Raw genomic sequence first — 27,973 nt, 5'->3', positions numbered from 1 at the left:
TTTTGTCTAAAAGATGAAAACAGGTGTGAACTGTGTACTGAAAATTCTGTTTTTGTTCTCTGTTTTTCTTCTGTTATGTAACATATTGTGTGAGAACCAATCTGTTTTACTTATTCATGATGGGAGGACAAAAGGCGTTTTACTTTCTATAAAGAGCTGTCTTTCACAAGGGAGGGGACACGCGCACCCTGGAATTCCACCTTTTACGTGATGTTCAGTGTTGTGTGACCAGAGATTCTCTCTAATAAATCATCCTTGCAAGGAGTCTTTGTCACAAAGAAGTCTTATCTCCATTTTTTGGAACACGCAAATGATGATAAATTATATCATCATTTAACACTGTACATTGTGATAGTTTGTCAGTGGCGTTTCAGGTCAGCCATGGCGATTAGTGCAGCGTTCCAGCCAGGAGACCCCATCACACCTCCACCTGAAAACAAACAAAACAAATGAGCAGATAACATTTAGTTAATATTTGTTTTAATATGACAGCAGTTACTTGCGCATTCTAGGCAAACCTGGATGACTGCCACTGCCACAAAGATACAGGCCTTTAATTGGCGTACGGTAGTCAGAGAGTGAGGGCAATGGTCGCGCTAGGTACAACTGGTCCAGCGACATTGACCCATGAAAGATATTCTGTCAACCAGAGTTGAAATTTGGTTTGCTTTGGCATGAAAATCAACAGTATTATATGTGCCTTGTGAGTACAGAAAACAAGCAAATATGCTGACTCAACGCAAACACTCGTCGATTACATTACAGCAGAGTCCAATGACATTTAACTACATGGGCGTGTTTGAACAGTTGCTAGTGTCAAACAAATCACGAGTGTTTACCCCTCCGGTGAGCCCAAAAATACTCTCCAGGTCAGGAGGTGTTAGGATGTCCCTGCCCACCACTGACTGTTTGAATCCAGGGGCGTATTTCTCCACCCAGTCGAACACTACATGAAAGAAATACAGATGTTAACAAAGTTAAACTATAACAGATTCCAGCTCAAATATTCTTACAATGTTTGGCAACAATGTTCGAGTATGTAGGGTGTTTTTAAAAATGACAAAGGTTACTATATGTCGGATTTAATGTCACCAACCCTAATAAATATTTCTCAATTTCAAACTTTTGACATAAGAAACAAATGAACATGATACCCTTTTCAAAGTAAATGAACATCAAACTAATTTGATTAAAATAATTTCATCAAACCTTGTCCGTTAGTGAAGACAATGCATATGAAAGACACAACTTTGAATCATGTTAAAACTGTTTTGCCAGAATTTCTAACCGTTATCTGCAAAAGCCTCTTTGTCCTGCTCAGTCCACTCTCTGCCCTCGATGTGGAAGGAGGTGAACTGTGTGAACATTGACACCACATGACTGCCAGAGGGCGCCAATGTGGGGTCCAGCACAGATGGGATGGTCATCTCGATCATAGGCCTAAAGCACAAAGGCCAAATAAATAGATTAGATTGCATGGCAGCTACTACAATGCAGTCAAATGGGATGTGGCATTTCAGAGTACTGGTGAAATAATGTGAGAATTGCCTTGTTGAGGGACGTCCATTCATGGCGTCCATGTAGGCTGCCTCCAGTATGTCCACACTCTCACAGTTGATGTGAATGGAGCACTGATGGTGAGGTCCTGGTTTATTGTCTGGTGTGGGAGCTGCGAGAAAGTTTGGCAGCTTGTCCACCGCCACTATTAAAAACAATGAGGTGGAAGTGGGGGCTTAAGGACTTATCCTTGAAATTTCTGTTTTGATAGTAAAATGTGGCGCTAAGTTGATTATTACAGCAACTCTAGTTAATTTTCCGAGGCCCAAGCTTGTTAGCTTGCAAGCTAGCTGGTGGCTAGCGCCTAGGGTGGCCAGACGTCCGGATTTGGGCCGGACAGTCCTACTTTTCAGTGACGTATCCGACGTCCTGCGGAACCCTAAGCCGGACGCTGGTTTGTCCGCCTTTTGAAGAAAATGAGCCGTGGTCTGATTTTATGTGACCCAACATCAGCCCCACCCCCGTTTGTCACAACTGATCTATATTGGCCAAGAGTAGCTGCAGTTAAGAATCTCGTATATCATTGTCTCAATAAATGTAAACAGATTAACCTTCCATGACTTAGTGACGTCAAAAAGACACGGAAGTGCACTCGACCCAGCCCCCTCGGGTTAGTGGCACCACCTGTGGTAAAGGTTTGTCACGCCCACTGTAATTCGAGAAGCTGGCTGCTCATTTTTTTTCTCCCCCTGCTTGCAAATGGTCTGTGGAGAGGGGAAACAATGATCAGGAAAAAGTGGTTGCTTCTTTCGTCCCAAGTCTTTGAGAAGACAGTGGATTAATTTTATTTTTGAAAGACGTGTACCGACATCATTTCTCAAATTTTGTTAGTGAAAGCCTGTTCAGAGCTGGATTTGCAACACGTTTAAACATAATGGATCGGTTCCAACAGTGAGACACGACTGCAAACGGGTAAGATGTATGTTTAACATTTTCGATTTAGCCTTCCTTTCTATCCTTTCTAATAGATGAGCACCTTCTACCATTGTACTGGAGTATTTTTAGTGCCTAAAGTGGGAGCTACATTTGTCGTGTGGAGGTTGTTTGGTTACAAGAGGTCAGATATGATAAAGCAGACGGTGGCTGGATGATAGGAAGCGTTTGCGTATTGTTTTGTCAAGATACAATCCGCGGTGGTTAATTTGCCGTGACTGGCAACTCGCCATCTAGCTGACATGACTTTGTGATGCTAACCGGCCGTTAAGTGGTCTCGACGAGACGGCTTGCACGTTACGACCGCGCAGTGGCCTAAATGTGCACATTTGTGTTATTCATAACCGCTTGTAAATGCCTACAAGCATTCACGGCAAATCGGAGACATTCACGGCAAAATAACGTAAGAGGGAGATTTGCCGGTTACGCATCACAAACTAACGCTACAACATAGTCTCTGTAGTAACGTTATGCTACTTTTTCTTATGGTAAAACGTTATGTCACTTTTCCACATATTAAAATAGTTCTCAAATGTGTGAAAGACATGTCTGTATTTTTCTTTTCTTCTGCTCCCATGGCCAGTCGTTTCCATTCACAACATTAGCACATGACTACCATGATCAAAATCACTGGCCCTTCGAGAGAGATGGGTATGGCCTAGGCGTGGCCTGGTGCAGCTATTTACATAAAAGTGACACATCCCTTTTTGGGGTGATTTAGGGACAGCAAAACTATTAAATCCAAAGTCAGTTTTGAGGAATGCATATCACAGACATATCTTTTACACATTTGAGAACGATTTTAGTATGTTGAAAAGTTGAATAATATGAGACCTTTAAAGGATAAGACACGAGCAGCAGGTGCGTCATAAGTTTATTATTGTAACACGTTGTTTGCAAATGTGCATTTTTATTTACTTGCAATTGACCAATTTGTTTTGTAAATTATTATTACTTTGGGTTTTCTATTGTAGTTTACATGCTGAAGTGTTATATGTTCTGTGCATGCCATGAGCGCAGAGGAGAGAGGGGTATAACTGAGCGAGCCTCGTTCGAGAGAGAAATAAATCAATAAAGAGAGACGTGCTTGAATCCTGTCCTGCCGTGTCTGGATAATTTAGCAGGAAGACGCCAGAAAACATCATAAACTCTAAACTATTTGTAGCCCGCCTTTTACCCAGCCTCCGAGAAACAACAACAGCTTAACATTACATTATTATAAGCCTTCAATATATATATTTTTAAATCAACAAACAAATGTCGTATCTGCGGGTTCATAACTCCATATATATTTACCTTCAACACGGGAGCGCAGTAGTGCACAAACATGATCTATAAACCATGCAAAACTTTATTGTTGATGAAAATACACCGAGAGTCTGATTTACAGTGTTCCCTCGTTTTCCGCTGGGGTAAGGTTCCAAAAAATACTTGCAATAAATAAAATCCGCGAAGTAGTTAGCTTTATGTTTTATATAAATTTATAAATGTTTTAAGGCTCTAAAACCCCTCACTACACAGTTTATGCACTTTTCTCATCGAGGAATTTATATTTTCTCACATTTCTCTCTTGTTTAAACATTCTCAATGTTCAAACCTTCATACATTTTTTTAAATAGGCACATTACTGTAAAAAAAAAAAATGCATGTAAAATTGCACTAAAAAATATCAGCAAAACAGCGAGGCCATGAAAAGTGAACGGCATTATAGCAAGGGAACACTGTGCGAATTTGTGCATTATGCCTTTTGTCAAACATATTTAGAGTTGTTTGCAGTGAAGAAGTGTTGGATGAAGATCGCTTTGGACAGACGGCATTGAAGCCCAGGAGACGCTTATCAGATCCACAACTGACGCATGACGACGGCTACCAAGGGTTGATGACTGGTGTAAACAATTGACTAAGCAAAAATGCCTTGCCTTAGAATAACATGACTGGTGTAAACACCTCTGATAATGATTAGCCACACCCTGTATGGGCTGGGATGGGCTTTTGCTGTGTTCAATAAAGACCAAGCTGAACGGGAGAAAGGGAAGAGCATCTGGTGAATGGCCATGCCTCTGTACCTTGTTCTCTTGCTAACAACAAAACTTTCTGTCTCTTTGCCTCCTTTTGTTGAGTGATGATTTCTACAAATGTCTGCAGGTAAACCTGACGTTGACCTTATGGAAGTGGCCACCCTACTAGCGCCTCTTGTTGTTGCATGGAAATCTCCCGCAACAACACAATGGGATACACTACCGCCGGTGGTTTCAAGTGAATATATTTTCACTGGTAGTTATTTATAGGTATAAGAAAGATACTGGACAAAGTTGTATTTGATTGACAGTTGATAGATTAGCATTGCAGATTTTTTTTTGAAAGCAATGACAGAGACACATTTAAAGCCTCATTTTATGTGCTTGGTGATTTTTTTTTTTTTTATTCATTCAAATTTGGCAGGATTAACAACACTCCTTTATGGTGTGTCAAAGTTATAAAACATACTGTATTGTCACTGGGACTTTAATATTACAATGCATTCTACTGTTTATATTGGCCTTATCATCATATTTGACATTCACAAATTACTTAACATTTTAGATTTTAACTCAATAAAATTATTCTAGTCCATAACTGGATTTTTTTTTATATGTATAATTATTAATGAAGATAATGATAAAATAGTTTGTTAGTAGTTAATAGTAGCCTAATACTGTATAATAGTTAATCCACAAACACCCTAGTCAAATTTTAGGTTAAACTAGGAAAATTGCCGTTAAATTATTTTTTTGTTGGATGGGTATCAATTAAGAAAGTGTCAAAAAACTTCAACATAGTGTGAGAGGTTTTTTTTCATTTACTATCATTTGTAGGTATTGAGATTGAATAAATGGAATTAGATTTTTGTTTAAGTTATACTGTATTTTAATCTAATGATTATTTATAGTAAATAATATATCAATGCAGTGTAATTTTTTAAGAGAAAATATTTTCATTATTTAATAAATGAATAAATACATATTTATTATAATCATACGGTCTCTATGCCTGATCGTGCGTGGCATCCATTTCGACTAATGTTTCTGAATATGCTGTGTAAATAATGCTGCTATATTTCTGCCGATATGTAACGCTACCATGATTGTACTGTAATTGAAATTAGTTTTTTTTTCCACTCCAGTCGCTTTTACATTAGCATAATAGGCCCGAATATTTACCATTGATCTTGGTGACAGGTGATGTGTAATCAATCTGATCGACAGCTTTCAAGAATTCTGATGAAAGGGCACCCTAGAAAAAAAAAACAGGACCATGGAAAAAATATATCTTATACAATCATCTGTACTGCTTCTGTTATTTATCTTTTATTTTTACCTGTGGTGTGAGGTTTTTGAACGTGACATAAGGGGTAGCATTTGAAAGAACAATTCTACTCCGGATCTCTGTGCCGTCCTTCAGCACCACTCCCTTGGCAGCACCATCTGAGTTCACAACAACATGCTCTACATCCTGCAAGTCACACATTGGATCTTATCAAAGGAAAGACCACTATTGGCAATAACAATTACGCAGTTGTGGCAGACGCCTTTCTATAATTAAGCATTACCTTTTCTGTGAAAATGTCTGCCCCATAAGATCGGGCAGCGTTGGCTAAAGCCTTAGACACACCTCCCATGCCACCTTCAACGTAACCCCAGGCACCTTTCTCCTTCTCCAACTCTCCCATCACGTGATGCAAGAGCACATATCTACATGTACATGTAAAATTCCATTAAGAGTGGCTTGAATGGATCGTACACAGGTTAGAACAAGAGCCAAAGGAAACAAAAAAAAGTACCACATGGCCATGTTGCCATTTGTTAATTTATTGCATTAATTATTTTCAGTATTTGTGTCGTGTTGTTTATGTCTTCTATTCATGTGACTTTAACAGAGTTTTTTCCTCCGATCCCATTGAACAAAGCTTGGGAATCGTTTTTTTCCCCTTATCACTCTTTTATGTTTTCCTTCTCATCTGATAAAATCTGGACGCCGTTTGGTGAACCGTTAGCTTTCTCCGTTCTGTCCCCCTTTGTTGGATATTGTTTTTCATGTCTCATGGGCGGGCTGTAACTGTTGAATTCCGTGGCCCCTGACAAAAAAATCGGATTCTATTCATCCACTTCTAATACAGTGGGACCTCTAAAGTGGAACACTCTGGAGCTCTGGTAGACTTCTAAATTGGTCTAATAAGCACACAAAAAACTTATAGGACATAATATGAAATGAATTCATTTGTTCTGTTCCACACACTGTCCATCCATTTTTATAACACTCCTCCACTCCAAATGGTCCAACTTTTTGGGCATTTACATTTCCTTAACATGTTGTCTCACCCACTACCAGGATTGCTGGGACTGGTCATAGCTCCAATCACACCGTCCGTAGCCAGGGTTGCTTTCAGTGGCTCCGACTCGAACCAGCGATTAAGGATCTAACGCGAAAAAACACGAGCTGCGTTACAACGCCACCTAGAGACAGCAGTAAATATTCAGCTGAATAAATAAGACCAACAAACCTTCATGATTGGTGCAGTTATGATTTCGTAAAGCTCTGGAATGTTACAGCCTAATTTCCACCCTATACTTTTTCAAACACACAAAGTATAGAGTGACTCATTTCCTTTTTATGACATCTATGTTTAAAGTAGTCAACCTTAAACATTTCTTGACAATAATATGTTATATGTGACCTCACTAGTCTAAACATGACATTCTGATTAATATTACATTTGTGGAATAGGAGTTTTGAAGCAAAATCCAGCTGTTTTTATCCATCTCAGGGGGCGGCCATTTTGCCACTTACTGTCGACCGGAGATGACATCAATGTTGCTCAGGTCTCAGGTAACAACAAGTCACAGCTCAGCTTCAGAAAACAGTTGAGCTGTGATTGGTCGTTACCTGAGCAACATTGATGTCATCTTCAGTTGACGACAAATCGCAAAATGGCCGCCCCCTGACATGGATAAAACTGCTGGATTTTGCTGTTTAACTCATATCCCACTAACACAATATTAACCAGAATACCATATTTAGACCAGTGGGGCTGCATAGAACATATCATAAAAAATAATAATAATAATTGGGTTGACTTCCCCTTTAAAAAGATGTGTTACACACCGCATTTGACAATAGGCTTTAGTGTTTTAGCCGCAGCCAGCCTCCTCCTCAATGATCCGGCTGTGACACCTGGAATGTCAACAGGAGGGGCATCTAGGAGTGGGTGGATAGCGCCGGCTAGCTTCTCAAGGTGCAAAACAAAGTCTGAAAAAGCCTGGTTGCAAAGACAATTCAAGTTGATCCATATGCAGCAGTTTATATAAATAAAACCAAGCATGTTGTGCTTCATAATACTCAAACCACCTTTGCATCTTTCTGGGAAAATTTGCCAATCTCCTTCTGGTTCTCGGCGAGATCCGAGCCCAGTGTGAGGGACCTTGGCGGCCCACCTCTGACCCCCTCCTCCAACATGGGGGTGAAGGCATGGGGATCCCTCATATACACCTTCAGCCCATGTTTCTAAGAACACAAAATACACCTGGTAGTTCAAAAGCATATCACGTGATTTCTTAATTAAATGTGCCTTGTTTACCTTCAGCTCTAAGTCTGCTATAATGTGCGGCCGTAATAAGCTGAGCAAATAGGAGCACCTGGAGAAGAGGAAACCTGGACGCAAAAAAAGTGGTATTATATAAACATATGCTGCACTATACTGTAGGCTACCTACAAGGAAAATAAGATGTGAGTTTTGGGAAACAGGCTCATGCAAAAAACAACATAACCTGTTTCAATTAAACGTGGAGAGGTGAAATCGTGCTGAGCTTATTAAATTTTTATGTAAATATGGATAAAAATGCAGCTACGGCGTGTGGAAAAGCACTTGTATCTTGTCCGCTTGCCTTCGCACAGTTGGTGAAAGATGTTTGAATTGTGTAGGGATCATTGTGGATAATTGTTAAATTAGTACAGCCACTTTGTGATCACGTCTTTGCCACTGACACCGTGGCGTTTTCTCGAGAGAAAAAAAATTGCCTTCGTCTTAGAACATCTAAGAAGATTGGAAAATGTATAAAATATGGACTGATTAGAGTTATACAGAAAAAAATGAAAAAATAAAAAGTCGATCTAGTCTTTCCGTTAAATACCTAGCCTGTCCTCCAAATCTCATTCTCCAAAATGGCGGACAAACAAATGCAAATCATGTGATAGAAAACTACCTGTTTTTTTTACTCAGATGCAGAATGGTAAATCAGTGACCTGAATTTATGTGACATGTTGATGTTTCCACGTTATTTTACAAAATCCAGAATGCAGCCGAGCACCATATGTTCTGGATCAGCCCAGAGGATGGAAGGATGGAAGCCTCTTACCGGGGAAGATCTCCTCTGTCACTGCTGCACCTCCAAGCACATGCCTGCGCTCCAGCACTGCTGTCTGTAAACCTCCCTTCTGCAGGTAGGCAGCCTTGTGTACACACACACAACAATACCTTTGACCAAAGATCACAAGAGCCACAATGCTATAAAAGTGTAAAAGGAAAAATGTCTTGACTCACTGCCACCAGTCCATTGTGTCCTGCAGTGACATAAATAAAATAATTTCTAACAGAAATAAAATCATATGAATAGCAAATAAAAGCAATGTGCAGAATAAAATGAAGCTGCACAAGCTGTTTTCTAATCTAGTTAAATGCAGTCCAAAATTTAAGTGGTCCACACTGGACAAGCTGCCGCTTAACTTTGTAAAGAATTTACACAAAGTCATACATTAACCAATGAGCTTATTCTCCACAAGAAGACAATACAAAACGTCTAGTTGTGCATTGGTGGTGCAGTAGTTAGATGAAACGTTGCATTAAATATTAAAATGTGCAAAGCACAACTAAACTTTTTTTTTTAAACAAAATTCGTCGAACCTCACCTCCACCGATGACCAGTGCATCATAGTGTGATTTGAAACCGATGTGCATGTAGGCTCTGCAGTTTGCCACAGAGCCCACGACGTTCGCGAGCCTCCGAGTCCACATCGCAGCAGCAGCCATTGCGAGTCCAAAAAAAAAACCTCTTCCCGCCCCCAGGTTCGTCCCCTGAAAGAGAGTGAAAACAGGTCGGTGGTTTCTTCAAGCTTAAAAAACAAACAAAACGTCCTATCCTGCTCGTTATACAAGCGATCATTCATTTCATTTTCAGCACTAGACATAAATCATTCTAAATATAATGTTAAAATATTGATTAAAAAACAAGTTTAGTTTAGTTTTTTTTAAGTTTGTGTTGCTTGTTGTTATCCACTTTAACCACACGAGGACGCAGTTGTTCCATACAAGGAGTTACAACTGGCCACATCAGCAAAACCAGCTTTATGATGATATGGTACCACTTTATCTGAAACAATCTGACATAGGCTCGACCAGCGATTGTGCGACAGTAAGACCCTTTCAGAGAGATAAAAAACGCAGGGGGCATCTTCCATACACTTTATATACATAGTATTCTGTAATAATGTAAGCTATGCATTTCATTATACAGTTGTAGTAAAGTTAATTATTTTTTTATGTGGAACGGCAGTACAATAAACAGAACATGGACGCACACAACACTTACGTAATCGTTAAAGACACTGTCACCATTTTCTTACATGAATTATTGCTCCAGGGAAGTCATTTGCAACATTCAAATTGATCTGAGTGACAGTGTGTGCTTTGGTGCTGCTTTTTTTCAACGGGCTAAGCAATATTTCACAGTAATCCTAGTAACTATTTTATTTTATTTTTTCACAGGAAGGACATTAAGAAATGTGGTATTGTGAACTTGGCAGGGTTCTTGCTTATAGGCTAGATAAAATATTGATACTTTCAATGTCTGACATGAAACTCAGTATTCTCATCCATGTATTGTAAATGTAGCACATCTAAACAACCAATGAAAACATGTTTTATTGTGTCATGTTTTTACCATTAAGCCCAGGAATTAGTTTCTACAAGTTTTCCTTCTTCATTTTTATTAAGAGGCATTGCGGTGTAACCTATTGAAGATTTTCCTAAATTGGTTATCTCATAATCCCCTGTAATTTGATACGATCATGAACACCGGCAAAATGTCATGATGCAAGCACATTATACGATTCCAAGTTACTGTTGTCTACTAGAACACAAATCAAGATGCCTTCTCCACAAATCACAAGATCAACTGTTTTGTTGTCCAGGGAATTAACAACTTGGGGTAAGACTCCAAAATACAATTTATCTAAGAAACTAAATGTTCGGTAAGTGCTGCTATTTTGGTTAGCAACATAGTTCAAATAGGCTCAGCAGTTAACTTGAGTGAAAGCAACTGAGAAAACTGCAGAGGGAAAAGTGAAACACTTATTTGAGGGAGGCATTTAATTGAAATATTTTTGTGTTTATTGGTGGCTCTTATTAATGCATTTTTATAATATTAATTTACATTATGTTCTAAGATTCATTCTATCCCTGGTGATGCTCTGTTAGGCCTCTACTGCTACTTCTATCTTTTACTTTCATATTTGGAAACTGTACAATCATATGAATGTATGATGTGTTGCTACAAACAGTGGGAAGTATATTGCAAGTATAGTATTGTAAATAATGCTGTAATATACTTGTTCGTGCTACTATATATACTATACTGAATAAGTATATTTATGTTCCTGACTTGAGGCTTGTGCCTATAGCGTACTTGACTTGGTTAATTGCCATAAGAGTGTTAAGATGAGCTCTTGAGACATTACTGCTACAGAAGATATTGGCCTGCTTGAAAAGCCGTAGATCATCATCATTGTCATTATCAGTCCACAGGGACAATATCACTAGGATGTGAGAAAGGAATAGTTTTACTTGGGACAAAAACAATAGCACATAACCATGTAATCATGTCTTCATAATGGGGAATTCTGGATTGTATTTTGCTTACAAGGTGTAAAATAATTCTTCTTGGTTGCATAAACAGTGCACTCTGTTGGCTGGGGGAGTAAAATGAGGTGTTTGGGGGTGGGGGGGGTTCTAGGATTTCCCTCCTGAGCCGCCACCCTTCTCCCTTGTTGTATTAGAGCAGGCAAGAGAAATGATCCTGACAGGATGAACGCTTCGCCTTTCCTATAAGGAACGTCTGCGGACGACGCTAAATCGGCCTTAACAAGATCACAAGCAGGAGATTTTGTTCTTGTAAGCAGAAATTAACACTTCAATACCCTTTGTCGGCAGAAATTCAACACTCTGGTCTGCCAAGGCTCTCTTAGGCATTAAAGGAGAAAATTCAATTATGTCATTAGTACAGCACCACAACAAAACACATAGCATCATTTGCTAAGGGGAAAAGATGAACTTCTTTCCCTTCAGGCTGAGAAACTGATGGCCTGCAGTAAATGTACTGACACCTTGAAGTATTCTTAATTATATCCGAGTTATATTAGATATATTAAATATTAGCAACCGACTTATCTGATAATGAAGCTGAGCACTTTATTTTAAATATAAAACTAAATGAAATACAATTTATCAACCATCTTTCTTAAAATAATGGCCTGAGTCAAAATTTAACAAAAAACATTTGTTTTGTTTTGTTTTTTGCCTTGAACTTTTTCCTCATGATACTTGCCACTTCTGCTAAAATCAGACACATCATTAGTTTAGTTAACAGATCATTCAATTTTACCCTTAAAATCAAGTTATTAATACCGGTAAATATAAGATAGCCTAATCAGCATTTTGTTTATTTTGTTATTTATGTTTTCTGATCAACCTTTTTTTTAAATGACTTTGCTCATTATTTTAGGAAGGTGACAATATGTTGATTGATGATTGATGATTTCTATGGTCAACAAATGTCACTTAAAATATTAGATTTTACCGCTTCATTTCCAGTTCTGTTTAGCTGAAACCAAATCAGACTTCTAAACGGAACTGTCAGATCACATTTAATGGATTGTGTCGAAGGAAATATTTTTTAATGGTCATTTTTACAAATTATAAAGATGTTAGTAAAATTTGAAGCGTGTGTTGAATATGTAAATAAAATTAAAAAATTAAAAAATCATAAAGTAGAGTGTCCAGGGACACTAAACTTAATAATATTAATATATTATAAAATGTAATAATAATAATAATAATTAGCAAAACCGTTCTATACACAATTATTATTATTTTTAAACACTTAAATTACTTTAGATGTTTTTTTTTTTTAATGTAAGTACATAATGTCCATTTTCTATTCCAAAGGCAGCCTATCCCATTTGACTTGGGCGCTAGGTTAAAGTTTAAGTACCACTGATTGTCATACCCACCTAAGTGGGGCGAATATTCCTGGAATGATTGCCAGCCAATCATAGGACACATAGACAGCCAATTATTCATACTCATATTCTGACCAAATGGACCTTCTTTTAGAGTCGTCAAATTAGCAAAGGAGCATGTTTTGGAATGTGGGGTAAGGAGTATCTACAGAAAAATCAGACAAACAGGGAAAAAGCACAGGAAGTCTGCAGGCCAAATTCCAATCCGCAACCTCAGAATGGTGAAGCGGATGTGGTAACTGTGCACCTTGCAGTCTTAGATGTAATCATTTCAATAATATTCATAACATTCACTTTTATATCAGTTTAAAAGTGGCGTACCTTTCTTCGTTGATCGGCTGCTGGATTCTACTGCTTTGACATAAGGCGCGTGGCGGCCATTTCAAAACAAATTTCCGTTCCTGCTGGTGATGGTTTCTTTCCCTGTGAAGGGCTAAGGCAAAATGATGGGAAGGAGGTAGATAAAGCATCCTGGCAACTGGCAAGACAAGCAAAATATTGTAGGGAAAACAAGGCAGAGCATCATGCTAAATAAACAATGAACTTGAACCACAAGTTCTACGCTAACAGGTTGACAAAGACCAGTCAGGGTGACTAATATAAACTGACAGAGGATATCAATAGATAGCTTATATTGATGAATAATGGCTGTACATGCCTGCCTCCAGAAATTGAGATAACCAGGACAACAGTAAATTGCATGTATCAAACAGTTTTGTGAGAACTTTTAAGTATTAATGGCTATACAGACAGTATTAAATCACATTTAGCCCCTAGGCGTTATTGTGACCATTTTTTGGCTTTTTGTTGGTTCTGACCAAGCCATTTCAAAATAAAATACTGCCCACGGGTTAATGGTGTGTTTGTTACTGCTGATCTTTGAGCATGTCGTAAATAGATGCATTGCTTCTTGTGCAGCAATGCAGGACGCCTCTCATTAAAGAAAGTGAAAGTCAATAAGGAAGTGCCCAGTCATAAAGTCGATCTAATCTTGTGTAGTGTCTTTCTGTGTGGGAGTTATACTGCTCACTGGACATTTCATTAGGTACACAGCACAATAGAATGATATTTATTTATCGACTATGGGGGGAAATAAGCAATTAATTAGTTTATTTTAATGGATGGGAGATTCTTTATGAACGTTTTGAGGTTCCTGTTTCGTTCTTGTCATATTGAATGGATGAGTTGCGACAAAGCATTGATGTAGTTATATTTCACTTAACTGGTGTCATGTACATTTTTGGAAACCTTGCTTTGACATAAATAAGATAATATCCCTATCTATGCTAATGGTGTATAGTGATCAGTAGAGCAATGGAATTCTCATTGTCATTTGGACAACTGAATAATAGCTTTGTGTACAACTTAACATGCCGAGATTTCACACAGAAGTAAATGTGTAAGTATATTGAAACAAGATCATCATTATGTCAGAATATAAACTATTATTTTAGATGCATTTTTTTCAGCATACCAACATTACAAAACGACATGAAAAGTGGACACACGCTGAGTAGAAACATACGGAAGCGTATTGCATTCACAAAAAAAGTCCTGTTTTTTTTAAATAATTTTTTTCCCTCTGTTTTTCTGAATAATTTTTTTTCTGTTTTTTTAAATAATTTTTTTTCCTCTTGTTTTTCTGAATAATTTTTTTTTAAGGGGTTTTCCCTCAGAGATTAGAGGACAAACAACAATACAGTATACACATTCATTCCTTTATTGAGAGCCAGTAAGTAAACATGACCATCTTATTTAGTTTAATCAAGTTTTATTTTGATATGGGTTTAAGGCACTGGGAGATAGTCCTGTCTTTGAGTTATATAGACGGTATTATTATTAGTTTGTCGACTTTACGCAGGCACCTGAGGACTTTGCATTTGTTCAGGAGGAAAGCCCATTCAGATCTGCTAGATGTAGCAATGTTTGTCCAGGATCAGTTGGATAGATATGGCGTGCTCCATGGCTACAAAATGATGCATTTCAAATGCATTCAGGCTGGCTATGTGGTGACTCAAGAAACGATCAGGATACTGATGAAAATACTGGATCCGCATGGTGTGCAACTGAGGTGCAGGAATCGCCTTCGGCGCCATATCTACCAGAATCCAGGCCCAAACTTTTTGTGGCATGTAGACTCTTATGACAAACTCAAACCGTACGGAATCTGCATCAATGGTGCAATAGATGGGTTTTCACGAATGGTGATATGGCTACATGCTTATTCTACAAACAGTAATCCGAAGATAATCGCTGGATACTTTATTAATGAGGTATCATCAAGGAATGGAACTTGTGCCCGAATTCGTTCGGACCTTGGCACTGAGAACTGTTATATTGAACAAATGCAGATGTTCTTGAGGCACGGCCATCAGGACAACTTTTCGCACAGATGCTATCTGTATGGGTCAAGCAATCACAACCAAAGAATTGAGAACTGGTGGAGCTTTTTAAGGAGGCAACACGCACAGTTTTGGATGAACCTGTTCCAAGACCTAAAAGACTCGGATTCCTTTTCTGGTGACTTCCTGGATAAAAGTATCATTCAGTTCACGTCTTGAAATAATAGAGGTAAGAACAGAAATAACTACTATTTTTCCCCTCATAGTGCACCTGCTTAAGATGTTTTACTTCAATCATAGTAAAATGCCACACTGTGGGTCAGTTTGTGTGTGGTATTCATGTAATGTGCTTAGATAAGATAAGATTAGTGGAAAAATGTTCACTGTCTTTAGGTTATAGGATTCCACACATTAAAGGAAGAGGCCAGTATTATCAGCAGTATACTGTACTGCAGCCTATATTCAAATTACCAGTACTTAAAAAGTGTGAAAATTAAGCAAAATGTTCCCATTAGCGTTTGTTCTTAGTTACATGATGCAGTTAGTTAAGCCTATTGCAGATGTTGAGAGCAGATTTGGACTAAATTACTGTCTAGTTTGGATCATGTTGTCTACTGTACTGCAAAAAATGTGTGAACCAATGTATATCACTTTCTTTATTTATACTTATTTAGAAAGAACTACAGGAAGTTGTTCACCTCTGGAACACTCACAGAATTCACCCAAGCAGGAATGCTGTGTCTCCAGGTGGGCGCCCAGTGATAATGTACACCTTACCCCAACTTTTTGGTGCTAGAGAGTACCTGAAAAAGGTATCCCAACAAAAGATTGAAGCCTGCAGAGAGGAATGCCTTCAGAGGGGACCGTAACCCTGCGATGGCACAGTGTTTGACATTTGCTGCCTTGTCATGGCAGAAAATAATCTTCATCCACCCACCTGTCCAGAAGAAGCCATTGAGCTTTATATGTTCTTACGTGCTTACATGCGAGCTCAGATTGTATGAACGCAATCTGCTTTATTGGATCAATTGACATGATGTAAGCTTCCGAATTTTATCTGTAAAGGGTATTTAGTTACAGCTGTAAACAATGGTGAATTTTATTCTAATGAACATCTCCACTTTGTGCTTTTCTATATCTTCTGTCTATTCATTGAGGAAATCGGTTTTGACAGTTAATGAAAAAAATGGAAGACCTTGGTTTCATTATAAAAAGAGCAGTCAAGGAAAACGAAAATAAAAAATTATCAATATAACACTATATAATACAGTATCCTATGCACGTGTGTATGCTTAATGTCAAATGTAGCTCTTACAAACAGAATATCTATTAATACCAAAGTGAAATATTTGTTCCTCTTTTGATATTTTGTTATTGTGCATTATACCACTAAGGAAGTATACTGTACCGTCCTAATTTTTGTAACTCTTGAAGAGATGTCAGGTGTAATTTGTAGCACATGTAATACAATTTGGTAATTGTATTGGATGTTCATGTCATCTATCATAAATAGATCAGACATTCATATGTATTTGAATGCAATGTCGCTGTATACATTTGTTAAAAAGGAGTTGCCATTAAACTTTCAGCAAATGAAGCATACTGTATGAATAACTGTTATTAGTGCAAGCATCTTGACCTGAGTTTGCATACATTTGATACATGTAACCTTTTGCAATAAAAGCACCAAAAGAAACATGACCAATATTCACACTGTAGTACATACATAAACATGTCTCAGAAAGTATGATTTCTGAACTACATGACTCAACAATAAAGACACGAAAAAAATTAAAAATCTATAATTAAAATCCATTAAAATCAATTAAAAAGTACTTTTCCTTTTTAATTGAACAGATCCACTTTTGCTGTCAATATTAACATCTAATATGAGGTAGTGTTTCAACTTGTATTATTTAACAGTGGAAAATATAACAGAGCTTGTGCCAGCCGAAATGGGAAATACCCATGTTCCTCCAGTCCCTTGGCCAATATCCTACCAACAGACCTCCATTCCTCCTCTTGCCATTTTGCGGAGAGTGATGGCACCCTCACATCTGCACCTTCAGCTGCACAGTCTAGGAATTCTGTCCAGAAGGCAGCGTATACATCTCTGGACACGCCATGAGCATTTCTCCAATTATTGAGCTGTCAATCTATAATAAAAAACAAAAATATATACATTAGACATGAAAATCTGAAACTTTATGTCCAAGACTATTTACTTATAGGCAAGACAACCAATCATCAGTGCAGATGATAACACAATAGACAGTATGAAACAATACAAAAACTTATGAAGCTGGCAATAATGAAGTGTGCTGAATCTGCTGATATAACATCTGACATATACGTTTAGAACAATTTTTATACAAGTAATAGAGAATACGCAGACCATAACTGAGAGAACCTGATGACACTACATGTGAAAAGTGCTGTTCCCAATTAAGTGTAAAGTCTACACCAGTTTACAGAAGTTCATTTTGTTTTGCAAATGCATATCTTATAATCCTGTAACAGTGCAGTACCCATCAGCTCCTGAATCTACTCAAAGCTGTGTGGATGCAAGTCTTTTCCTAAGGTAAAATGTGTTAATTTTGGGGCTGCAGCTATGGTTTGTTTTTGAGAATTTATTTCTCTTCTGATTATCGTCTCAATTAATTGATTTAAAAAAAAAGATTTTTGCATTATCAAAACATAATAGAAAATGATACCTAACAGAAATGACAGGCCAGTTAACTAGACCTAACAATTGCTTTTGTTCATGAAAACAAAAAATGTGCTGTAATATTGTTGTCCCCTTTGGGTTGTCTTCATCATATGTGTGAGTGCGTGCGTGCGTTCGAATGGTGGGGCATGGCTGACGTGCTGACAGATGTGTGAGAGTACTTTGATTAAGCGCAAAGCCAATCAGTCTGCGTTCATGGAAGACTATTAGAAATCATTGATCATTAACTGTTGAAATAACAAGATTTGGACCATTTTAGGTTAAAAAAAAACGTCTCATAATAACTGTTTAAATTGATAAGTGATAACCCATCAACTAATTGTTGCACCTGTAGTTACTTTAGCATGATAGTAAACGTGTTGTTCTAACTGTTCTTACACCATGTAAGTAATTTGCATGACCATGACGTCTACAGTGCATCTCTAAGTTATCAAGCGTGATTCATTTGTTGCACATTCCTATACTGGAAAAATCCAATGATGATCCTTAGTCTTACTTTGACAGTACTGAACACTTCACATATTGTATATTTGTTCTGAAAATATGTCGTAAAATAATTTTAAAACGTGATATTTAAAACCAATCCTGAAAAAAAAAAGGGAAATAGTTTGTATATTCATTTGTATATTTCTATAGCAGTGATGTCTACATCAAGCTGCATTGTTGGAAGGGACAATTGACAAATATAAATATTCGAACCTCTGGAGTCACATGTGGTCAGCTATATGTATAGGTGTATAAAAAATTATTGAAATTTTGTGAAATATTAAAATATACTTGAGACAAAATACTACATGTAGCTTTGCAGGAACAAATTTCCTGTGACTTACATGATCCTGCTGCATTTTCTGAATGCGCTCCTCAGGAACACCTCTGTTGCGTAAAAATGCCCACAGACCATCATCTTGTGGAAGGCCAGGGGTTGATGATGCAGCCATTGCAGCTAGCACTACAAAAATACAGGAAAAGGCCAAATCTATATGAATAATCATTTCAAAGTCAACCTCAGAGTAAATATTGTGCTCACTCAAATTACCAATCAAACTGGTTTGTGTTTCAAAGTTTATTCATTAACAATAATATTATACTAATAGTACATTAGACTAAAGCCAGCATAGAGTAGTAGTCAGAGTAGGGTTTTAGTAATAGTCTTATTTTTGTCATTATTAATGATCAATTGTTTTAGTAGTAGTCTTACTTTTGTTATTATTAATGATTAATTAGAAAATAGTTCATCAAGATCTGGGCTTTGCAACGTCCTTCCTCATCGTTACATGCTTAAAACAGGTGTCCCGTACTAAACAATATGTTACGACTCTCATTTGAGCCATAATAATAATGAACGTTATCTAGGGTGACCAAATGTGTCCTTTTTGGGACGACAGACCATTTTTTAAGTCCTTTCATGAATTCATGAAAATGTCCGGTTGGCATTACGTGACTTATAGGAGGTGAAGTACACTGTGTAGCTGCGACTGCTACCACAATTTCAAGGCCGGGGCGAGTGTCTTCTTTTTGTGGAAATGGGAATATGGTCACCCTAACGACGTTATCTCATTAAGCATAGTGTTTGCGCATATTTAGCATATAACGTTACGACGTAGCCTACATACGGCTCGTTCTACCTAAGGTCCACGGGAGCGTAGTACAGTAGTGCATACTGTACTTGCATATAAACAACGTTATGACGAATGGCTCGTTCTACTTTTGTCAAGTGAAGGATGATCAATGCCCAGCGGGAATCCCTCCTGAATCCCGCTGGGCATTGTTTAAGCAAACTGTTAGCTTACTAAAATCATGCCGATCGTATGATGTGTACGTGTACTTGCATGCTCCATAACATACAATGATATACCTACCTTACACTAAGACATTAATAATAGTGAGTGTGTTACCAATTAAGGTACATGCCTTACCTTAACTGAGCCAGGAGGTACGTTGGAGGTATGCGGGAAAGTGTCCGCCATTAGCGAGTCGGCAACAAGTCAATTGGAGTTCAGAGGTCAAAAAAAAATTACTCCGAAAGACAGACCAGCTCTGTTTTTCGGAATATTTTTTTTTCCTTGTTTTTTTAAATAATTCTTTTTCCTGTTTTTTTTTTTTAATATTTTTTTCCCCCTGTTTTTCTGAATATTTTTTTCAGCCTGCTTTTCTATACGGAAAATTACTCCAAAAAACAGAAAAAAAAATATTCAGAAAAACAGAGGAATTTTTTTTTTTTTTAAAAAAACAGAAAAAAAATTATTCAGAAAAACAGAGGGGAAGAATTATTTAAAAAAACAGAAAAAAAAATATTCAGAAAAACAGAGGGAAAAAAAATTATTTAAAAAAACAGGACTTTTTTTTTTTCAAGTGAATGCAATACGCTTCCGTAGAAACACACAGACGAAGACAAAACTCTTCCAAACAGAATCCCACAAAAAACATTACTTAACCTGAAGTGGGCTGCAGTAACCGTTTTGAATGACAGGTCTTTCAGCCAATAGCGCGCGGAGGACATGCCTCTCGGAGCCAATTATCTTCGTCGCTTGGGCCGTGGCGTGTTTCCGTCCTTCCTCGGCCTTGTTTGGCTGGCTGCGGCTGGGAAGCAACGACGCGGGTGGCAATGTTGAAGCGGGGCAAGTAGCTGCCAAACCCACCTAAGGGAATGCAAAACTCTGGAGCCGAATTGTACATTTTCAGACATTTGTGCGTGCCCGAACAGCCCCTTTCCTCCAGCTCGGTTTCTCATGGAAGCGGATGGATTTGTAAGGAGGCGTCGGATGACAGCGGAGTCTGCAGGCAACGATCCCGGGGTTGCTGGCGCATCTGCCGGGGCAGAAGTTCGATGGCTGGGGGGCAGGTTCCTGGGAGTTTCGGAAAGTATCGTGGGAAGCCTGTCCCCGAGGATTGGAGGCGAGACCGAACTACAGACTGTTGACATCTCGCGCAACGCACAGGATCAAAGTGATGACTCTGAACCGGACTACGAGGGTTTACCACAGGGAGCCTCCACGAGCACCCACATGTTGGCCGGAGCCGTGGCCGGGATCATGGAGCATTGCCTCATGTTCCCCATCGATTGTGTCAAGGTAGCCTAGCTCGGCGGCAGCTAACTAGTTGCACAATTTAGCCTGTTTCTGTGCCATATGTGTTGATAAAATTCCGTTGCTGTTAGCATAGCTCGTTAGCCTCCCATGCTAACCCAAACACGCGTCAGAGCTGAGCACAAGGTCAGCGGCTAGCTTCTCCTAGGTAACGCGCTAGCATGCACACCTCAACCAGTTAACCAACGTTTGCTAGCTAACGTACCTTTTTATAATGTTACGTTTTTTTGTTTTGTTTTTACCCAGTCGCCTTTTAGACGCATCGTTTGTCCCCAGTTCAAGCTAAACCTCTATTAGCTTGTTTCGTAACCAATATTTATTTGGAGGGAAACTGAATAAAAATAAATTTAAAAAAGTTGCCAACATGAGTCAACAGTTGGCTGGTCAGCCATGTCTGAGCAACAGAGCTATCAATCGATCAATCAATCAATCATTCAGCTTTATTTGCACACTTTATATTTGCACACTTTAGGTCCAAGGAATAGACAAACAGGATACACAATGTAAAGAAAACAACAACAAATAAATACACATGCCAACAGAAGCATAAGTATTAATATATTCATTGCCATATAGAGCTTTTTGGTCACAAGGCGATTTCACATTTTTCGTAAAACTGAAAAATGTATGTGCAGAGTTTAAACGTGAAATCAGACATTTCCATTGGATTGTAATTATTACTATTATTATTTGGGCTGACTGGTTAGCACGACCGCCTCCCAGTGCAGAGGACGTGAGATCAAGTCCGGGCTTCTGGCTTCCTGGGTGAAGTTTGCATGTTCTCCCCATGCCTGTGTGAGTTTTCTCCAGGTACTCTGGTTTCCTCCCACATTCCAAAGACATGCATGTCAGGTTCATTGAACACTCCAAATTGTCCATAAGTGTTATTGTGAGTGTTGATGGTTGTTTGTCTCCGTGTGCCCTGGATTGGCTGGCAAACAGGTCCGGGTGTACCCCGCCTACTGCCCGAAGCCAGCTGGGATAGGCTCCAGCCACCCGCGACCCTTGAGAGGAATAAGCTGTTAAGAAAATGGATGGATGGATTATTATTACTATTACTATTAATATTAGTTTTTTTGTTTTTTTTTTACATTCTGATTCCAGGTCAAAAGTAATAATTGTTATGTAGAGTATTCTTATTTAATCTTTTGAATACAATGTCAGTGGTTTTAGTCATTTAAAAAATAAATAAAAATTAAAAAAGGGCATTTCTATGTGACCCCAAACTTAGAATACCAGCCCAATGAGCCCATGTCTCCCGCTCTGCTAATATCATGTTTGACAATTGTTAAGTCTTTTATCCAGCAGATAAATACTTACATTGGATTTCTTAAAACAGCCTGTAACGTTTTGCCTGTACTAGTTGCCACATGAAACAGGATAAATGAGCCTTAAACTGTGTCCACAAACATATGATATGAAGTTGTTTGTGCTAAGTGGGTTGTATGACACACTTGGGATCATTTTCTAATCAAAGTTGTTGTTGTTGTTGTTGTTGTTTTTTTATTTGAGTCGGTGAGGTTAGACCAGTTGACCACAAGGTCAGTCAGTTGCTCTTGATCATTGCATTGGAGAGATGACACAATTAAGCTTAGGACATCCAGCTGTCCGTGTCACACTGAAAAGCAAGCATGTCTTGAACACCTGTAGTTTTCTCTTACAGGATGCACGGACCGAGTCGAGGCTTTACTGCTGTTCTTTTTAGGGGCTACGCGGCTAATGGAGCTCCGCAAGAAACCCTTGCACAGTGCACATGAAGTAAAATCCACAATGGAACCTCTAAGGTTGAACACAATTTTACAGTCAATGTTAATCTACATTGTAAAGTGTCATCCTGCTGTGAGGGTCGGTTTACGACGGAGATCCTACACTACTTACCTACACTAATGTAGCAGTGATGTTATAGTTACAGGACAAGTTGTATGGACATTTCCAGGCCATGAAAGACAGTGTGATGCTAACCGAGCATGCGTTCTTGCACCACGTGTCAGGGATCACCAATGGGCACCAGTTAGTCCCTAATGTACCACATGAGTAGCTTGGGGGCCCTTTTCTAAAAATGGATCACCAATTGATGGACCCTTGTGTTTTTCTAGGAATGTTGTGAAAGTGGTCATTTGAAAACGTAAACACTTACAGAGATGTAGAAACAAAGTGTTTTTTATTGGTGTTTATCTGTTTTCTATCATGTTAAATAATTGTAAGAAACCATGAAACACGATCAGTGTCTTGCCATAGATCAATATTATTGATTAATAACATAAAGGCAATTTGAGCAAAATTGTTAGTTCAGAAGTGTGTTTCAAAGTGGCAGGTCTTTGCTGTAATCAATAGCCACGAAGTAGCTCTCCATTTTAAAACGGCTAGTGACCCCTGACATTTTTACACAAACCAGTTTATTGCGCGCCGTTGAGATCCACTGTAAACCGAGAGCGCCATGAGCCACGTGTCTAAACTCGGCTAATGTGTGCGACATTGCCGAGCTCTCTGTTAGTCCAGCATTCCTGATAGCACAGGGTCTCACGAGGCCGTGTTTATTCTTTGCCCAAGCCCCCTGCATGTGCACACAGACCCGAGGTCGGTTGAGAGTTTGTCCATCCAGCCAGAACACTGCTGTTCAATGATTATGTCAGTGTTCAGTTTTCAAATGCAACTTTATTTTATATTCCAGAGTGCATGATTGACTCGGTTTTAGATTAATTTATCGCTGTTTACGTTTGCGGGACTGAAAGTTTTGATCTCAGGTCAGTGGGAACACAGACAGGATATACGTCATGTCCTCGTGACCTTGGAGCTTGAAACTTCATGCTTCCTTCTATTCAATAATGCATGTACACCGACATGCTCCGCACACCCTTTTCCAACCATTATTTGCTCACGAGGCTCTTTCATTGCTGTGCGATTGTTGACTTTGCCCCCATTTTGATTCTTCCCCAGACAAGAATGCAGAGCCTTCAGCCCGACCCGGCCGCCCGTTACCGGAACGTGATGGATGCCCTCCGCCGAATCGTGGCCACAGAGGGAGCTTGGCGGCCAATGAGAGGCCTGAATGTGACCGCCATCGGGGCGGGTCCTGCCCATGCCCTCTACTTTGCCAGCTATGAGAAACTCAAAAAGACTCTGAGTGATATGATCCACCCCGGCGCTAACAGCCACTTGGCTAATGGTACCATAAAACTTACCGATTACTGTACACAAATAGTTTGTGCTGTATGATGATGCAAAGCAATGCTCATGTTTTATACCCAAGCCCATTTATCAACTAGGCCCGTTAGTACATGCTATAGCATTCTGGCATCTGATTGGACAAAACATTTCCATTGCAATTGTTGCCAGTGTAGTTGTGTAGCTAAATTCCACTTGGGTTTGACTCAATTCCCGTGTGTGTGTGTTTGTGTATACTGAATGCCGTTGTCCCTTTTTCCATGTTTTCCCTACTTTCTCTCTTTCCTCTTTCCAGAGTATTGGGAGGCTGGGTAAGTCCTCTTTCTCCCCTCCAAACAACTCTTTCTTTTTTTTTCTTTCTTTCTTTTTTTTGACTCTTATAGAAGCAATCAACAATGTTGTCCACTAGATGTCTCTCACGACTGGACAACCTTCTGAGTAATGCAATACAATGCTATGTTTGCAATTTAGCAAGGCTCCCTACTGATATTTTTACTTCTTTCCAGCAAGCCTTGTGAATGCTCCCCAGTTATCTGAGATCATTTTAATTTCTGAGTCATATTAATTGCAGGAGCAGCCGGATGTGTGGCCACTCTGCTTCATGATGCAGCCATGAACCCATCAGAAGGTATTTATTTTTTAGTACATTAATAGCATTTTTATACAAGCAAAACCTCAATTGTTGATTTATCACATCAGGTAACAGTTGTGTAAAAATGGCGTGCATGACTTTGTGAAAACCAGCAGAGGCGCTTTTCAGTCGGTCTTGGTTAATTTTTAGCCTAAATAATAAAACAACAATCTGGCGAGTTGAGCAGCAGTCACGTTAGTGATAGACTGATATGTTTGTTTGTTTTTATTTCAAGGCCGATACCGATTATTAGTAGTCAAGGAGGCCGATAACCGATATTTCAAGCCGATATTCATTTGCAGTAAAAGAGAAAATATTAGCGTCAAAATAAAAAAAACTTTTTATTTTAATTTGAAACATAAAAAGAATTGACAGCTTTGTTTAAAAATTGTACCAAAAAATTGCATGGAGCTTCCAGGCTCATCAGCATGTGTTAAGCTAAATTAAAAACTAAGCAAATAAATTGTTTGTTAAAGTGTTCTCCTGTAAATAAAGTTTTCCAAAATTTCAACATAATTTCTTAATTTGATTTATTTATTTAGTTTAAATTTTTAATAAAACGCGTAGGGAGTTCCTAGTTTCAGCATATATTTTTTTTATAAAGTGGGAAAATTTAATAAATCCATAAATGAAAAGTTCCCTGTTTCTCACTGAGTGACAAATGCATGCGAATGTAGCTAATGTGGGGGTTTTGTCAGGGTTCGTAAAAGGTTTCAATTTAAAAGGTCTTTGCAGGCAGTGAAAAAGTGAATATGTTCAAAATGACTTTGCGACAAGTAAAAACTGTCTGTGAACATCTTACAAATCCTGATGAAACCCCCAAATTCACCACATTTGAAAGCATTCGCTGCTCAGTGAGATACCAGCTTTATCGGCCTTCAGATTTGTAAAAAGGCAGATGACGATATTTGTCAAAATGCCAAATATCGGCACCGATAATCGGTCTATCCCTAATTGACGTTATGTTGACAACTCACCGCAGGGAATGTTATTCTGTTCTACAGTCACTCATTTTCCTTTTTTTTTCTGTCTTCAACTACCTCCCACGAACCTCCGGACGTCGTCATGGTCGTCACATGGTCCTCCACAGTTGTGAAGCAGCGCATGCAGATGTATAACTCCCCGTACCGCGGCGCGTTGGACTGTATCCGCGCCGTGTGGCAGAACGAAGGCCCCCGCGCATTCTACCGCAGCTACACTACCCAGCTGACCATGAACATCCCCTTCCAAGCGCTCCATTTCATGACTTACGAGTACCTACAGGAGCTGCTGAACCCCCACAGACAGTACAACCCCTCGTCCCACATGCTATCCGGCGCCCTGGCCGGGGCCCTGGCCGCCGCCGCCACCACGCCGCTGGACGTGTGCAAGACCCTACTCAACACCCAAGAGTCGCTCGCCCTCAGCTCCCTGTCAGCCAACCAAGGGGCCCACAGACAAATCACGGGCCTGGCCCACGCCTTCCGGACGGTTTACAGGCTGGGCGGCCTGCGGGGCTATTTCAAGGGAGTGCAGGCCAGGGTCATCTACCAGATGCCCTCCACGGCCATCAGCTGGTCCGTGTACGAGTTCTTCAAGTACGGACTCACCAAGCACCAGCACGACAAGAGGCGAGCGCAGCAGATGGAGGCGGAGATGTGAAGCCGGATTCTAACGCACAGCACATGAAATCACACTAAGACCCATCTCCACTGTCCCAATGGCCATACAGGCATTTCCAGATTTTTTTTTTGAATACGCCGTTTGCTGATTACGCACACTTTGATTTATGTTGCTAAGCGAAAGGAATGTCACAGTATTAGAATTGTTCAATAGAAGCAATGGGTTATCACCAGTAGAGGGCAGTAGTGTTATTTTCTTAACCTTTGTTTTGGGATCTCCTGTTTTTTTTCCTTGTTTTTTTTTTACACAGCTAAAATGACAAGTTTGCAGTTCACAGGCTTTTCAGTCACCGAATTGTGCAATTATATATATATATTTTTAAACAGTTCAAGATTATGGGGAAAACTGGAATCCTGCAAACAGCTATTTAAATAATTGTAACCAAATCTGCATTTAATTTGTTTAAGGTGATAAAATGTGGATTAAGACCCCGCGCCCCCTTTATTTGCCCTCTCTTTTTAGCATCCACAATCAGACATTGGATGAATCTAAAGCTTATATTTAATTTATTTTCAATTGAACCCACATAAAATGTGATCCATATAAATGGGGAACCTGTTGGCATAATTTGCTTTGTGGCGCTTCCATTGACAACCCCATGTACTTCTTAGCTATTCACCATTATTGCCTTGTCTGCAGATGGCTGTTGTGAAGCAGATATTAGTTCATCTCACTGCTACTACTGAGTGTTAATATCATGTTCTTTCAAAGCAGAGGTTGCATGGAATAGGTTGTGCCCCAAAAATCAAGAGTCAGCTTAATAAGCTATGTTGGAAGAAGTTACTCTATCGTGCCCATGTTGAGTAAATGGAAGCTGTCATTCTTACTGATTCTGAAATGCACTCATCATTAAATAAATTATGAGCAGTGGACAGTGCTCATAAATAATCACAAATCATTTTTGTTGGTATTTTTTCTGAATGCTTTAGCTCAAGAAAAACAAATCTGCATAGAATCAAAAGTAATGGGACATTTGAAAATTCCAGTAGAGCATCAAACTGAGGTTTCATTTTAGTGTGGGGAAAAAAAGGTACATTTGTCTTCAGTGCAGGTCCATCTGAAAATACACATGTACAAAGAACTAAAAGCAAACAAGACAAGGCTGTGCAATTTGCCAAATTGTCCATGACGAAGTATGTTTTCAATGCAAGGAAGGAACCAAAGTGAAACTCAACAGGTTGGTACATACACCATTTTTCAAAAAGGAAACTCGCCATGTTATTTTTTTTTAAAATTGAAACTCTGCTTTTAACATTCAGATTATTGGGACATCAAACATTAATTCAGTTTCAAACTTTGCTTATTAACATTCACAATATTAGAAAAGTCGACAAAAAAGAAAACCCAAAAATTAAACAATAAAAGATAAGGAAAATAACCTAAAGAGAAAAAAAAATCAATTGTGGTCAACTAAAGATAACTCACTAAGGATTTTCAATGTATATGTACTATTCGTGTTTCTTGTCAACTTCATATAATTAATATACAATTCAAATTCCGCAAGAAATACATGAAAATTCGGAAGGGATTTGGTACCATG

The 27,973-nt window shown here is 38.8% G+C and overlaps 2 protein-coding genes and 1 long non-coding RNA gene across 3 annotated transcripts; 1 reads left to right on the top strand and 2 right to left on the bottom strand.

Moving 5' to 3' along the window:
* Positions 1-265: 265 nt before the first annotated feature.
* On the bottom strand, positions 266-20,539 carry pyroxd2 (pyridine nucleotide-disulphide oxidoreductase domain 2). The gene is made up of 18 exons (XM_077581802.1): positions 20,325-20,539; positions 13,141-13,252; positions 9,433-9,598; positions 9,068-9,087; positions 8,883-8,976; positions 8,105-8,178; positions 7,876-8,031; positions 7,633-7,786; positions 7,031-7,092; positions 6,849-6,946; positions 6,080-6,221; positions 5,848-5,982; positions 5,691-5,763; positions 1,549-1,702; positions 1,289-1,440; positions 840-946; positions 519-639; positions 266-430 (listed from the first exon to the last, which is right to left on the bottom strand). Exons 3-18 carry the CDS (start codon positions 9,551-9,553, stop codon positions 360-362), a joined length of 1,734 nt encoding a protein of 577 aa, XP_077437928.1. The 5' UTR covers positions 9,554-9,598; positions 13,141-13,252; positions 20,325-20,539; the 3' UTR covers positions 266-359.
* LOC144061719 (uncharacterized) lies at positions 16,762-19,902 on the bottom strand. The gene is made up of 3 exons (XR_013296257.1): positions 19,806-19,902; positions 18,720-18,838; positions 16,762-17,317 (listed from the first exon to the last, which is right to left on the bottom strand). It is a non-coding gene; the product is annotated as an uncharacterized LOC144061719 (long non-coding RNA).
* slc25a28 (solute carrier family 25 member 28) lies at positions 20,438-27,328 on the top strand. The gene is made up of 4 exons (XM_077581803.1): positions 20,438-20,960; positions 23,913-24,141; positions 24,712-24,768; positions 25,862-27,328. Exons 1-4 carry the CDS (start codon positions 20,619-20,621, stop codon positions 26,410-26,412), a joined length of 1,179 nt encoding a protein of 392 aa, XP_077437929.1. The 5' UTR covers positions 20,438-20,618; the 3' UTR covers positions 26,413-27,328.
* Positions 27,329-27,973: the final 645 nt, after the last annotated feature.

This window comes from Vanacampus margaritifer, chromosome 12, assembly GCF_051991255.1.
Source record: "Vanacampus margaritifer isolate UIUO_Vmar chromosome 12, RoL_Vmar_1.0, whole genome shotgun sequence".
Classification (NCBI taxonomy): Eukaryota; Metazoa; Chordata; class Actinopteri; order Syngnathiformes; family Syngnathidae; genus Vanacampus; species Vanacampus margaritifer.
Note: the sequence above shows the minus strand (reverse complement) of the source record. Positions and strands in the feature narration are given on the sequence as shown.